We start from the raw sequence: 15,688 nt of genomic DNA, 5'->3' as shown, positions 1-15,688 counted from the left end.
TCAGAGACAACTTCTTTAAAAAAAAAAAAAGATTTTATTTATTTATTCGAGACACACAGAGAGAAAGGCAGAAACACAGGCAGAAGGAAAAGCAGGCTCCATACAAGGAGCCCGATGTAGGACTCGAACCCAGGAATCCGGGATCATGCCCTGAGCCAAAGGCAGGTGCTCAACCACTGAGCCACTCAGGCGTCCCCAAGGAAAACTTAATGGGAACTGTAAGGCTGAAACAGATGGCGGAGGGAGGTGGGGAAGCATCTTTCTCCGGAGGAATACAAGGGAAAACGTGATGTCCAGCTGCCACCGTGGCTGAAGGTGATCCTTACTGAAATCCTAGCTCACACTTGCTGTGTGTTAGGCACTGTTGTGTCTGCGTGGAGGCAGTGTAGCATAGTGACTCCAAGCTCGGGCTGTGGAGCCAGGCTGCCTGGGTCCGAATCCCCGCCCTGCCACTTCTAGCTGTGTCAGCTTGGGCAAGTTGCTTTACCTCTCTATACCTCGGTTGCCTCATCTGTAAAATGGGGATAGTAATACTGTCTGCCTGTTGTTGTTGTTGTTGTTGTTTTTTAAGATGCTCTTTATTTGAGAGAGAGAAAGTGAGCATGAGCAGGGGCAGAGGCAGAGAGAAAGGGAGAAGCAGACTCTCCGCCGAGCAGGGAGCCCGATGTGGGGCTGGATCCCTCTGGGATCACAATCTGAGTCAAAGGTAGATGTTTAACCGGCTGAGCCACCAGGTGCCCCTAGCGTCTGTCTTTTCCAAGAGTTGTGAGACATATATAAATATGTAATTATATGCATATATGAGTGTATATCTCTGCATTTATATACATAAACACACAAATGTGTGTTAGAACACATTTCCAGTTAGAATATATTAATCCATTTAAATCCTAGATTTAAAAGATTCTGATAAGCCTTTAATTTTAAGGAGGAAATTATGATTCTGTGCATTTTCATTAATTTATTATTTCATCTATTTCTACCCACCTTATTTTAAAATACATTGTGGGGTGATTTACAAACTAGATATGGAAACAGTGGAGGAGAGTGGAGAGCAGAGGCAGGAAAGCAGAGGGATCCAGAGCTGATGACATTACAACATCCCATGCAAGATGAGCCACTGACTTGGCTCCGAGCTTCCTGGTGGTCGGAGCAAAAAGGAAAGCAGAGTTGTTCAAGTCAGGCTGCGGTAGGGTAGGAGCACCCCTGCCACTTGAGTGGAACACAGCTTTTCCTGGTACTGAGACCCAAGAGAAGTCCCTCCTGGGTGCAGATGAGGTAGGATGAGTAGGTGGTTGGTCCACAGGAGCGGTAGGTAATCTGTCCCTCTGTCCCTCTTTGGGGCAGACCCACTGTGTGCGTCTCCCTTCCCGGGGATGTGGAGAAGGTGGCTGCCCTACCTCTTGCCCCACTCCCTGGTGGCATCAGGACCAGGCAATGTAGAAGTGACAGAAGGCGTCATTGGCTCAGTGCTAAAAGCTCTGGGTTAAGGAGGATGCTTGGTGCCTGAGCTGTCTTTGTGGGGACCTGGGAAAGGAGGCTGAGCTCCCAGGCTCAGGGCATCCGCCCTCAGGTTCATTTATGCACAAATAGGAATTAAGAACCCACTAATTGCTCAGCACTCTGCAAGGCACAGGAGGCACATTCATGAGCAAAACCCAAACAATCCCTGCCTGCCATGGGAGCTCACAGTTTAGTGCCGTGGAGGCAAAATCAAGCAGAGTGAAGAGACGGGGACCGGTCATGTACCCATGAGAGCCATTACCCCACATTCCCCAAGGACTCCCTCCCTGGGCCCGACCTGGGCTCTCTGCGCCACCGTCTCCGGGAAGTCCTCAGGGATAAGGGACAGAGGGGGCCACTTATTCCGGTGCTGCCTGGGTTTGTCCGAGCAGCCTTGCCGCAGACGGCCTTGTCTTCCAGTGAGCACCTTGGACCCGCTCCTGGTTCTGCCTTGGGTTTTACAGGAAGAGCAGGAAGTCTGGAAGGAGAGAAACCACATCCGCTGGCAAAGTCTCCGAAGGGAGAAACCGAGGCCAGCTCCACACACCTCCAGCCACTGCTCTTCTCCAACAACCCTAACAGCTAGCATTTATGTGGCATTTGCTGTATGCCAGCCCCCGCACCGTGTGGCTCACATACGCTGTCTCACGGGATCCTCAGGGACAGCTCTAACAGTTCTCCCATTTACGAGATGAGGAAACTGAGATACAGGGAGGCCTAGCAGCTTGTTAAGGTACCAAGGAGGAAGTGACAGAGCTGAGAACGAGCACAGGCAGGCTGACTCCGAGCCCGTGTTTGTCACTAAATCCTTCCTGCTGTCTCTGTTACCATGTCCCCGGGACCTGTGCCCCAGCCCTGCCAGTGCAGCATCTCTGCGCCAAAAGCTCTCTCCAGGTGTTTCCTCCCCTTTACCAGGTGCTCCCTGATGCCCACAAGGCCCCTTCTGAGCAGTTTCTCAGCCACCCTCTTGTAGCAGAGCCACCTGGAAGTTGAGTGCCAGACCTAAAAAGACATGATTTTCTTGGGATTTGCTTGGTTCTAGAGCCATCGGCTCTGCACATTGCTCCATGGTCGTTACCAGCACTAACGTACATTTTGTTAAAGGCCTTCCTTTTCCACTGGGATTTCAGATCCATCACACGGAGCCTTCAGTCTGTGCCCAGAATTGTGCCTGGCAAGAGTACTGGGATAATGGGGATAGGGCTGAAAGACACTGCTGTGGTCCATGAAGACAGGCTTCTGGAACCACACAGGGCCGGGCCCCACATATGATGGGAACCAGGTTCCTGCCTCGTGCCCAGCACTGGCTCATCGTGGAGAGGTCTGAAGCTGGTTGGAGGCATTAGAAGAGGGACGTCCCACTGCCTCCCTCACCAACCCAAGAAAGGAGAAGAGGCCTTCTGAGGTGCCCCCTTTCCCCTGGCCCCACAGCCATGTTCCAAGGGCACAGCTTGTCGGGCAGAAGCATCTCCTGGCAGATGTGCTTCACCAGAGTGGACATCTGACTTCTGCATGGTAGGACAGGGAAGACCCAGCCCCCTTAGGCCCTTTCCAGGCCAGCGCCAGCACGCACGCATGGTGGACAGACTATCGCACTGACTGAGACGGACAGGCTTCAAGGAAGGGGAGGTGTTGGTGAGGCCCACGGCCCTAGTGATCCTTGAGTTATGAGGAGCAGAGACATGGGAGGGGACATTCTTGTCTTTCTTTTCCTTGCACCTTCCCTGGGTCTGACACAGAGGAGACCCCCCACTAACTGCGTTTCTGAATGAATAAATGAATGAGTGAATGCTAAAACTGAAAGGAAGCTTAGTGATCAAGGTCCTGCCTTCTTTTCATTCATAAAATAACAGAGGCTCCTAGAGCACAAGTGACATCAGGCCACATAGCTAGTTGGGCAGTGTGGAATGCTCAGGTGTTGATACCTTGACCTTCATAAATCTCTCTCTCTCTCTCTCCCTCAATTTCAGGGTCCCGCTGGAAGACCTGGCCTCCCAGTAAGTAGCTTTCGTTTCTTCCTTCCTTTGTGTCTCTCTCGTCTGCTCTCCTCAACCCCAGGGCTGGCTAGGTTGGGTGGCTGCTTTCCTTCAGGCGTGTCTGGGTGAAAGGCCTCGCTCTAGCACCTCTAACCTCCAGAAGCTCCTGGGTAGCCCCTCTGGGGCCCCAGGCAGGCAGATGACAGCACGCAGGCCCTTCCAAGGCTGGACCTGACCTCTAGACTGAAGGTCCTCTAAGGGGGGGCTGGAAGGGGAGGCAGCCCACTGACCTTCACTGGCTATCCTCCTACCTACCAGCTTAGCCTAAGACCACTGTCCTTCCTTTGTCCTATGACATCTGGTAAGAAGAGACACAAAAACTTTGTCGTCCCCCCCACCACCCGGCCCAGTTACCATTTCTGGATGCTAGAGAGGCTGAGTCCAGTAACCATGGAGACTTTGGATTGAAAGTAGAAGTAATACTAATAGACTAAGAGCCGCCTCTTATTGCAACCCTACGTTAGGCCAGGCACTATGCTAATCGCTCTTCATATATTTGATTTGTTTGACGACTCAGTGAAATGGCTATTATCATACCCATTTTATGGATGAGGAAACTGAGGCCCACAGAGGTAAAATACCTTGTCCAATTGTCCAAGCTTCAGTTAAGACCTATGGAGGGGCCCATGCTGTCACACACATTTTGTACCTCTGTTTCCTGTGGTCCGTGCTTGACACCTGAGAACAGTCTTTAAAGTCTTCAAAGACATGGCTCTGTGGGATGTAGCCTGGGGCATAGATGCACTGAGTGCTAGATACTGTGGGCCCTGGGATGGCTGGGGAGTCAGGCAAGATGTGGTAGCCAGGCTGAGGGCGAGGCCAGGTATGGAGGGTGAGCCAGGACTGGCACCGGGCTACCCTCCCGGCACCCAGGGCCACATCCACTGGATGCCAGACCCTTCTGGGCATCCCAGCTACTCTTCTTTTAGACATGAATTATACCGTAACCTCTTGACTAATCTAGCAGCTTCTAGAATTCATGTCCAGCAGTGACTTTCTTAATGATATGCATGTGGGAGGGTGTTTAGCATCAAAACTGGAAACTCTCCCAGTAAGTATGAGCCCCGGAGCAAAGGAGGACAGGCAAATCGGTCCCATGAAATCCAAGGAGAGGAAAAATCAGATGACTGGGGAGAACGTGGGCAGACTTTGTTTTTTTTTTTTTTTTTTGGTTTTTTTTTCTGACAACGTCCACCTTTAAAAAGCATTTGGGGGCAATTCACAGAGCAAGGGCTGCTGCACAGAGTTCCCAGTCTCTGGCCATTCCATGCCTGTCCCTAACCCGAGCATTTTACGGCCAGGACTGCAAAGAACATTAGTTTTTAAAAAGAACCCGAAGAGAAACCAAAACACACATGCTGCAATATCATTCAAAAGCCCAAGAGTGCGTGGGCCGTTGGGGGTGTCACAGCCAGTGTGCGGCAGGCCTGGTGTCCCCAGCAGGAAGGGCAGACCACTGGTCCATGGTCTGGTCCCCCTTGTGCTTCTACGTGGGGGGACCTGGGAGTGACCCTCAAGATCTGCTGTTGGCAGCCCCTTGTGAAGTGCAAAATGTGTGAAGTACAAACATGCTTGTAAAATTCACTTGCCCGTGGCCGTGCTGGGCTCACTACCTGTAGACACGGCTTATGCAACACTCACCAGGTGCCAAGGCCCGGGAGAAGGCTTTCCAGGCCCACCTTCTCGTAGCATCCTCCCAGCTGCCCTTGAGAGAGACGTGGGGGCTCAGCAAGGTACAGGAACAGATGCGGGCTTACCATCAACGCTGCTACCCCCGTTCACTTTTTTGCAAGGGTGAACTAGAGACACCACTGGCCTGTGTGTGTAACAAGAACCTAATTTCAGAGCTACTTGCTGTTCTCGCGTGCATCTACGTACATCTTGAGATGCTAACTGTCCCTCAAGGTTGCTTCAGTGGGGTCAGCAGTCACAGAATTGCCCCCCAGAAATGCCCACACCCTTCAGGGGAACCCACAAGCCTATGTCCCTCCTGCCCAGGAAGCCGGGACAAACGCTGTCTGATTTTTGGCCCCGTTTGCTTTCCGTCCTTCTAGACTCCTAGCAAACCCCAGGCCCCACCCCAGATTTTATGATGTCTGCACACGTATGATTGCAAAAAAATATTTTCTACCAAAAGCAAGAGGAACAAAACTTACTAAACAGATTTCCAGAGTGAGAAAATGTAACCCCTGGCTACAAAACAAAGTGGTTCCCTCTGAGCAGCCGAACCTCATGATGCAGCCGCATCCACATGGCTCCCATCCTTCCTGTCGGTGCAGGGAGGTGGCCGAGAGGAGGGCCGGGGAAAAGGACTGTCGTAGCCTTCTCAGACGGAGGGCCTGGCGAGGAGCAGGGGGACATGGGCACTGCACCTCGGCTCTGGCACACATAGACCACCCACCTGTCATGTGGGGCCACCACACCCCCGGCTCTGTGCCTCGGATCCAGCACATCCTGGCGACAGCTGGCCTAGACTGTGACAGCAGATGTCTAAGGAGGGAAGGGCCTTGGACCCCTTATGAAACACACAGGACAACCGAGGCTCAGGCTGGGGACCAGACTCCTACGTTAGTGCATTTTCCTCAGCACCGCTGAGTGCAGGTCGTCACGGGGTGGCTGCTTGCCTAACAGTCCTTGGGGGCTGAGTGGGCAGCTTCTTCCACACGACACCTGGGCTCCGTCCCGACTGCCCACGCAAAGCAGGTCTTGGGTACGTAGCCAGCCCATGGGGTCCTTCACGTGCTGGCCCCACTCCAGCCACATCTAATTGTTTCTGCCTCCTTCATCAGGGGGACAAAGGTGCCATTGGGATGCCTGGACGTGTGGTGAGTTGGCACATTTGCACCTGCTTGGGTGGCCACTGCTTGCTTCTTCATGCTGACTTGTTCTCCAAACTGTGGCAACCTCCCCAGCCCCAAGGAGTGGTCAGACCTCTCTCTTCCCCCCACCCAAGTCAGCTTCAGAGAGGGACAGGAGGGAAGAAGCTTCATTCTGGTCCTTCAGATCTTGCAGTATGACTTTACTCTCCAGACAGCTGCCATGGCAAAGGGAAAATCCAAGAAATGGCACTGAGAAAGTTCTTTGTCGATCACCCACCGGGTGACAGGATGAGGCCCAAGCCTCTCCTGACGTCAGGAGGACTCCCACCCCCTCCATCCCCCCCACCCCCGCCCCCATCACCCTCAGATCTCCAGCTGCTCTGCAACCACCACCACCACCCCCAGCAAGGGCAGCAACAGATGGTGAGAAATGCAGCCTCAAGATGCCCTATGGAAGCTGCAGTGGGGCCGGCTTCCAGAGACATCCTCCCTAGGCAGAGGCCAGAAGCTTCTGGAGACAGGGCTGGCTCCCAGGTGGTGCCTCCAAATCCTCACCAAGAGGCTGGAAGTTAGACACTGAATGTTTCCTGCTGAAAACTTAAGATGAAGACAGGGAAACAAGAATGTTCCACAGGGAGGTACAGCTCAGAAATGGGGAGGCTGGCACTCGGCCTTGGGGCCCCAGCACCAGGCATGTCCCAGGGTGGCTGCTAGCCCTCCAAGGAACTAGAAAGGGCAACCCAGGCACTGATGGTGGCCCAATGGAGTGCTGGCCACACGCTGGCCTCACCAGCACCCAGTGAGTCTAGGACGTGCCCACGCTACTCTCCCCGTCTACCCCTGACACCCTGCCAGCCATCAGCCTCATCCTGCACCCTGGCTCCCGGGTGGCCCGAATGCCCCCCATATCATCCTTCCATGCCACTCACATGCCTTGCCTCTTGACCTCACCTCCTCATGGGTTGGCCTTAAACCTGGCGTGGGTTTGCTTGCCTGGGGTGAGCCCCATGCTTGGAGAGAAGGCACCCAGATCTCAGCTAACACTGGAGAGCGCTCACTACATGCTGGATGTTGTGCTCAGAGCCTCACATGCATTAGATTAGCTGGTTCAGGGTCCCCAGAACTGCCCGCAGCAGACACAGCTTCCACCCCCATTTTTCAGATGGGAACCCTGAGGCTCAGATGCTAAGTGACCCTGTCCCTCAGCTTCAGGTCTCTAATTCCAAACCCCGGGTCTCCCAAGCCATCCCTGGTCCCTTCCCATGTGGAACAGAGAGAAAGCAGCCAGCCAGCCCTTCTCAGGGGCTCGCCATGTGGCGGCCTGGGCCGGGCACGTTCTCCACTGTAGCCTTCCAGAAACTTGTCCTACTGATGAGCATGTTGAGACTCAGTCGGCCTGGGATGGGGGGGGGGGGGGTTGTGGAGCTGGGCATTGTACCCAAGCTGACTGTCAGAGGCCAAGGTCCTGGTTCCTAGCAAGTAGGCTCCGGGACACTCCACCCTGAGTGTCGCTGCCAGCCCACAGGGACGGCTGCAAAATGCAAAGGCCTGCCCCCTCCTGCCCTCCTTCTTGGGCTCTTGTGGACGTGGGTCTTTGGGAAGTGTCCATCTGAGCTGAGTTCTCACCCTCAGCGGTGGGGGCACGGGGTGGGAGCACAGGAGGTCCCCCTTTTTTTGACACAAGGCTGTTTTCAAGCCACTTGGGGGTTTTCACGCTGCTTGTGCTATTTTAAATGTGACAATGGACCCATTTGGCTGCCCAGCAGGAGTCCTGGCCTGAGCCTTCTGATAAGGCCTAGGGTGGTCAATGGGTGTGAAATGCATGAATTGCTCCTGTGGTTCAGCAGAGTTGGCCCCACTGATTTCAGTGGATTCGGGGAGATTGGAGCTGTCTGTCTGCTGATTGCACCCCAGACCCATCCCCCCCATCCTCCATCCTCCCAAATATCTGTGTCCTACTGTCCATCCCGTATTCCTGTCTTCCCTCCCCTACCACCTTGCCTGGCCCACCCCGATGTCTCCCGGCGTGTGTAGCTCGGCAAAACTTTGTGCTTGGCTCTCAGCTGGACCTTCAAACCAACTAAGCTCCACCTCACAGCACAGTCCTTGGGCAAGTGCCCCTTACCCTCACCACCCCCAACACCTCAAGTGACCCAGTCAGCTGGGGACATGGCTTCTCAGGAAGATTTTCTGACCTGGGTGGGTCTCTCTCTCTCTCTCTCTCTCTCTCTCTCTCACACACACACACACACACACACACACACACACACACACACTTTGAGAGGGTCTCTTAAGGCTCCTGCCACTGTTTCTCTCTGTTATCTGGGACAGCTGGTGGCTGGGGCCAGGCCCCAGAGAGAGGCAACAGCCACCGTGCACTGTGCTTGTCGGACATGGGACCTGTCACGTGTCAACACCTATGTTGTGTTTTGTTCTGTTTCTTATCTCACGGTGATTTCTTCGTTTGGTCACTGTGCCATGAGCACAGACTCCTGTGTATGTGCCTCTCTCTTACCCTTTCTTTTTTCTCTCCCCCTCTCTCCTCTACACTCTGTGTTGCATGTGGCTGCCCCAGGGAGTAAAGGGCCAACCAGGCGAGAAGGTGAGTCCTCACTCTGCCCACCACCCTTCGGCCCCAGTGTCTTCCCCTTGGACTCTTGGGGGTGCTTTCAGAGGCCCCCATTTCAGCCTTCCCCCAGCCGGCAGGCCCCAGCACTCTGCCCTCACAGGCTCTCCTGGCCCAGCGTCCAGGCCCCTGACTCCTGGCCAAGGCCCCAGCTTCCCTGCTGCGTGGGTCTAACCAGTTCACTTTACAGAGAAGGAAACTGAGGCCAAGAGAGGAGGTGGGGCTTGCTGGACCTCCCACAACAATAATGACGGCAAGCAGGGGCTGGAAGCCAGGCCTCCTGATGCTCAGCTCGGTACTTCCTTGCCTGTACGTGGCAGTGCGTGTTTCTTGAGCGTCTCCCTATCTCCCAAATAATGACAGTGGCGGTGAAACACTAGCACTATGATGTACTAAGCACAAACTGCCAGGGGCAGAGGTTTTGCCTCTGTTCTCCCAACTAACACAGATACAGCCTGTCTACGGAGGCTTTGATATTCTTCCTCACATGAGGGAGAACTGAAGCACAGAGAGGCAGCTTCACAGATCCAGGGTCACACAGCAGCAAGTGACAGAGCCAGAGAAGAGCCCCAGCGTGTCTGACTCCAAGGCTGGGGTTCCCCACCATTGCGCTCTGCTGTCCTCCAAATGGGACAAAGGCTGTCGCTCGGTCCCACCCCAGAGGGTCCCCTCCTGGGGCTCCAGGCTGCCTGGGAGAAAGACGAGGGACATGATCGATCAATCTTGCAAAGGGATAATTGCAAACATTTGCTGGCCCCATCATGTGCCAGGCACAGTCTTAAGCACTTTACAACATTATCTCATGAAACTTGCACAGCCATCCTATGAGACAGGTGCTATTATCCCTCGCACAGATACGGAAACTGAGGCAGAAGGAGGTTAAGTAGCCCAAGGTGACATAGCGGGAGGGAGCAGAGCTAGGCTTCATTACAGTATCCTGCCTTGTGTAACAATTGCTGTATCATTGCTGTGGTACAGACAGTTACAAATTCGAGATCACTGCTCACCTACGTGTGAGGCATGACAGTCACAAATGCATTTAGGTCCTTTGCTTCCAAAGGTAGCAGAGCAACCCTCAGCATCCAGTTCACAGAGGATGGCTGGGGGCTGGGAGAGGGTCTGGGACTTGCCTGGGAGACCTGGGAGTGAGGCCCCCGGGCGTTTCCTCTGCCAGGAGGGGGGATTCCTGGTGGGAAGCAGCATCCAGCCCTCCTCCCAGCAGGGCCGGGTCCAGGTCCTTCCGCCAGAGCATCATCTCCGACCCCCATCTGCATCCCATACACCTTCATCTTTGTGTCGCCCCTCCTGCCCCCAGCACCCACATGCATGCCTGCACACGGTGTAGATATCTGAGCAGCTCGGCCACCCTCGGATGGCACTGGGAGCTCCCAGCACAGCAGTGGCCGCCATCCTCTCGGGGCTGAAAGTGTGTGTCTTGCCCCCACCTCTGTTCTGAGCAACGCCATCCACGGGGCAGCCGGGTTCACCTGTTGCCTGGTGTGCGCCACACGGGCATTTGGGGCCTGGGGTGGAGACAAAGGCCTCAGGGGCTCTGAGCTTGGGTGGGGCGGGGGCAGGTTGGAGGGCGCTGGGCAGGGCAAGGAGGAGGCCTCTGAGGCCCAAGTGGTGTGGCTGAGCTGCGTGCCTCCCCCTCCCTGTGCTACCTGTTGCTCATCCCTGCGCTGCACCCCTTCCTCCCTCCTCTGCCTGGGGTCTCACCTCCCTCTGTCCCTGGTCCCGCATCTTATGCTACCGCTCACTGCTCTTCCCTCTTCATTCCTCCTGCCTCCTGCTGCCCTTCTCTCTCCCTCCCGGATGCTCCATACACCCTGTGCCTCCTCTCCTCTGATCCTCCCACCTCCCTCTATACCCTCTGCCCCCCTGTCCACCTTGCCTCTGGCTGGGTACCCCACCCACCCTGCTCCCCTTCCCCACCTGCCAGCTCCTTCCTCTCCCCTCCCATCCCTACCCCTCTCCCTCTCCCTCTCCCTCTCCTGTCTCTCTCTCTCCCACAGGGGGCCCCAGGAGATGCCGGCATGTCCATCATCGGCCCCCGCGGCCCCCCTGTAAGTGGTTTTTCTCTTCTTCAGGGTGGGGGATGGGCCAGTTAATGACAAGGGCTCGGGTGGAGGGGCAAGTCCTGGCTGTGCCTCTGGGCCTGGTGGCCACCGCCTGTGATGTGGTCAGCCAGGCCAGGCCTGCCTAAATAGACCTAAATTACACCCTCTCAGGAGGGTTCGCGAGGGCCACCCTTTGGCCAGGAAACCAGCAGCTATGAGGTGGCCTTGCTGTTTACAGGCAGGGGAGAAAGCACTTGTTCCTCCCCAGATGGCGTGCTCCAGCTTTCCAGGGGACAAGTCTTGCTTCCAGAAGCCCCTGGAGCAGATACCCAGCATCCAGATCCGTTGCCCCAAGGACCCACTCCTGGTGTCAGCAGAGGCCCGACCCACCACTCGTCCTCAAAGTCTCCTTCCTATGTACACTGCTGGGTCCTGATTCTTAGTAGCCTCTATCCAGTGGCCCAGAAATCAGAGGCTTCCCCCTCAGATAGGTTTCCTTAGGGACCAAAAGGGAACATAGGTGATGATGTGGGAAGATATCGTGACTATGGGAAGAGCCCAAACCACAGGGCTTCGGTACAATCACCAAATGTCAGGTAGAAAGGACCTCAGTGATGGTCTAGCACAGCCCCCTCAGAAGGGGAAACTGAGGCCCAGAGAGGGGCCAGAGGCCCACACACAGAGACTGGGGCAGGACTAGAACCTAAATGCTTGACATCCAGAGCTTCCACCATAGATCAGGCTATCATCACCATGCTCTGCTGTGTACTTTTCCTGCCCTACACAGTGAGAGGGTGAGGGAAGCAGACAGCTACCCTCTGGGAGTGTGAGGCTAGCCCAACGGAAGTGTGGAGTTCAGCCTGCCCATTCCCCTGCCTTCACCAGAGGGAGCCAGTAGGAAGCAGGAGCATCTCCTACCCCTAGTCTAGGGATAGGGGTCAGAGAGCACATTGCTAAGTCACACCCAAAAGAGGGACTGTGCTGAGAGCAAGGGGCGGAGGGTCAACCCTTCAGGGCTGCTTGGAGGTGGAGGGCAGGTCAAAGCGAGGAGCCAAAGGGCAGGGCTAGGGGCTGGGGAGCAGGGCTGGCAGACAGGTCAAGGGCAAAGGCTGGAGGCAGGCTTGGAAGGGCTGTGGGCTGCAGAGATCCAGCCTCCTGGGCAAGATTTCCTCTGATTAGGGTCACCCTTGGCAGTGAATCTGGCAGGCAGCATCCTAAGACCATTACACACTGCAACTCACCGAATCCTCACACCAATCCCACCGGTAGGCACGATCAGCACCTCTGTTTCATGGATGAGAAAAGCCCGGCACAGAGAGGCTGAGTGACTTGCCCAGGATCCTTCACTAGAGTGTGGCCACGCTGGGATTCAGTGATTCAGCCAAGCCGTGTGGCTCAGAGTCTGCCCCTTGGACCCTCACTGCCATAGCAGACCCCCAGGCCGCTTGCTTACCAGCATCTGTGTTTCTGAGCCCATGTGGCCACTGCACCGACGGGCTATAGCTTGTGTGTGTGTTAGAGGAGCCACCCCGTGGATGCCCCAAGCCCAGCCATTCCGGATAACGGTGGTACTCAGCCAGGGGGCCGCTGGAGAGGAGCAGGTCTCAGAGAAGGTCTCAGAGAAGGTCACAGAGAGAGCCAGTCCCCAGGTTCTAAAAGCCAGGGCAGGCCTGTTGGGTAAACAGAAGAGCAGCAGAACACAGACCCTACCCTGTGGCCACCGCCTCTGATTGCCGCCCAGGCTGACCCCAGATTCCATTGTGTGGCTCACGCTGGTCCTCCAACACCCTCTCGGTGGTACGATGCCAATGAGCTACCTAAGAGTTGTTGGAAAGGCCCCCTGTGGAGAACATACTCAGAGGCAGCGGTCTGCCTCAGTGCCCTTGGCTCCAGCCCAGTGTGCCCAATCAGGAACCATAGCCCCTCCACTGGGTTTGACTCTAGTGGTGAAAAGTACCTTCTGTTTAGATAGATACTGGTGATAAATTCCATCCCCTGGGCACCCGTCCTGCGCTGAGAGCCCACCTGTGCCGGGCCTCCATCAGCCCTCCCAACAAAGCTGTGGGGCAGGCCCGCCAACCCATCTCCTAGAGAAGGCGACGAGAGTTTCATAACTCACCTGAGGTCGGTCACTCAGCTAGCCAATGCTGGAGTTGGGGTTGGGCCAGGTCCGTCTCATTCCAAAGCCAGCATTCTTGCTGCAACCCTTCCTTCCAGGTTTCAAGCTCTATTGTTTAAAAGAGATATTTACCTTCAGGAGAAGAAACAGTTCTCCATGTGGGTACAGACTTGGTGTTAGGAGAAGTGTATAGGACTGGGTTAAGCCCAGCCTGCTTCTACTTTGGCCTTTGTGGGTGACCATCACCCAGGTGACTGGGGCGTCCCTGCTGAGTCCTCACGAAAGACCAGGGAGACCACCTCAACTCCTCCCAGGAAGCCACCCAGAGCTGGTGAGAACAGAGGGTGAGGGGAAGACAAAGGGGACGTCTATCACTAAGGGGGAGAGGTCAAGTGGGCAAGCCCTCTGTGGCCAAGGATTATAGGGAACATGTGGCTTTCCATTCAGCCAGAAGGGGCTCAGAATAAATGCAATGGGTGTTATTTGCAACTAATGAATTATTGAAAACTACATCTGAAATTAATGATGTACTATATGTTGGCCAATTGAATTTAAATTTTAAAAAATCAAAATTAAAAAAAAAAAAAGAAGAAATGCTCCTAATAAGAACCAGCCTTGCCACTCTCAGGGGCCACCTGCCTCCTCTCTTGGAGCTTCTTCCGAAATAATCTGAGCCCAGGGGAACCAGCCAGGAACTTTGGAAAAGGATAGTTCACATTCCAATGAGGCAAGATGCTAGAGTGGTGTGCCCCATTAAAGCAAGGGGAGGCCGGGACACTGGCTGGCCCAGCAGACACTGGGCAGGTCATCTTCCAAGCTAGGAAACACCCCCCATCTCAAGGGGAGCTCACTCCCTCCCTGAGCCCCCCAGCTTGTCTTCAGGGTCTGGGAGGAGCCATCTGAACTTCCAGCCCTCATTCACAAGGAGGTGCTCCATGCTGGGTTGATATATCTGTTGAATGTTTCTTGATTTTTTCATCCCATTAATATTTTTTAGGCACAAACTGGAGGCTAGGTGCTGAGTAGACAATGAAAATCGGACCACAGCCTGCTTGTCCCTGTGCAGAGAGACGAGCAATACCATAGTGATTATAATATAGACCATGCTCAGCCGTGATGGTTAGGGATCTGGGCAGACAGGGAAGAGGCACCCGAGTTGGAGTGGAGGTGACAGAGAAGGCTTCCAGGAAGGCGGGATAACTAAACTGTGATCAAGAATGAGTAGAAGTGCCCAGTTAGAAGGCGAGGAAGGAGACCCTGAGGTAAGAGAGTTCCTTATAAGTTACCGGGTGAGGCCAACGAGGTGAGCAAGGGCCCAGTTGGGAAGTACTTGGACAGGATCTTCAGGAGTCGGGACTTTATCCTGAGGGCAGGGGAGAACACTTGGCTTGTGTTCAGCTGAGGATGGACATGATCAGATTTGTAGTTTATTTTTTTTTTAAGATTTTATTTATTTATTCATGAGAGACACACAGGGAGAGATAGAGACATAGGCAGAGGGAGAAGCAGGCTCCAGGCAGGGAGCCCAGTGCAGGACTCAATCCCAGGACCGCGGGATCATGACCTGAGCCAAAGGCAGATGTTCAACCACTGAGCCACTCAGGCATCCCGCAGATTTGCAGTTTAAAAAGATCTCCTGCCCCTCCCTGCTCGGGCGTGAAGCATGTTTAGAAGCGGCTGCAGGTCAGGGACTGGCTGGTAGGCACATGCATTTAGCAAGGGCTGGGCTGGTAGGACCTCTTGTAGGTGGAATTGGCCAGTTAACTGCCCTTCTCCAGAGAGGGGAGCAGATTTTGCTGGGGAACATGAGTCTAGCTGGAACATGATGAATTGGATGTCCTTGTAATGTCCAAAGGGACATCGCATTTGCTGCTGGAGGTCAGAGCTGGAGCTGGCTCACTCAGCTCACAAGAACACCCCCTACCAACTCTGTGTTCGGTGGCATCATGTTGGTAGCTTAAAATCAGCCAGGGTGGGAGGTATATTTACACCCCAGAGACTGGCAAATGCTGTACAAATCAAGACTCTTCTCTCCCTCTCGCTGTCACCTCAGTTGGCGATTAAACACTGACCGGCATGGGGTCTTGTTTGAAAGATAGTCAGCATTGACTTGGAATGGGAGGCCAGGGGAATGGGATATATCTGTTGAATGTTTCTTCATTTTTTCCCATTTATCCCAGCATTGACTTGGAATGGGCAGATGGGGAGTCCAACTGAATAATATTCATTTCATTTGGGAAAAAAAGTAAGCTTTCATAAGGATGTCAGGAAAATTCTCAAAAATAGAGCAAGGGGAATAGGGGAGGACAGGACCAATTGTTCTACTAGATATCAAATGTATTATAAAAACAGAGCAGTTCTATGGAACAGAACGAGGAGGCCAGATATAAAACCAAACTCATCTGGGAAGTTAGTCCATGGCAAAGTTTTGTTTCACAGGAGGAAGAAAAAAATAGATTGTTTAGAAGATGATGCTGGGATAGGGGACAAGCCATTCACCAAAAGGTAAAGCCAAAAAAAAAGAA

At 54.2% G+C, this 15,688-nt stretch overlaps 1 protein-coding gene across 1 annotated transcript in view; it reads left to right on the top strand.

Annotated features, from left to right (window-relative positions):
* Positions 1-3,479: 3,479 nt before the first annotated feature.
* Positions 3,480-15,688, top strand: part of COL13A1 (collagen type XIII alpha 1 chain) — an 80,248-nt gene continuing 68,039 nt past the window's right edge. Inside the window, exons 1-4 of the mRNA XM_055325774.1 lie at positions 3,480-3,500; positions 6,329-6,364; positions 8,934-8,960; positions 11,000-11,050. Of these exons, the coding sequence (XP_055181749.1) occupies positions 6,350-6,364; positions 8,934-8,960; positions 11,000-11,050 (93 nt within the window). The 5' untranslated portion in view covers positions 3,480-3,500; positions 6,329-6,349. The remainder of the gene's footprint in view (positions 3,501-6,328; positions 6,365-8,933; positions 8,961-10,999; positions 11,051-15,688) is intronic.

This window comes from Nyctereutes procyonoides, unplaced genomic scaffold (genome assembly GCF_905146905.1).
Source record: "Nyctereutes procyonoides isolate TBG_1078 unplaced genomic scaffold, NYPRO_anot_genome, whole genome shotgun sequence".
Classification (NCBI taxonomy): Eukaryota; Metazoa; Chordata; class Mammalia; order Carnivora; family Canidae; genus Nyctereutes; species Nyctereutes procyonoides.
The sequence above is the reverse complement of the archived record's forward strand: the minus strand, read 5'-3'. Positions and strand labels throughout refer to the sequence as shown.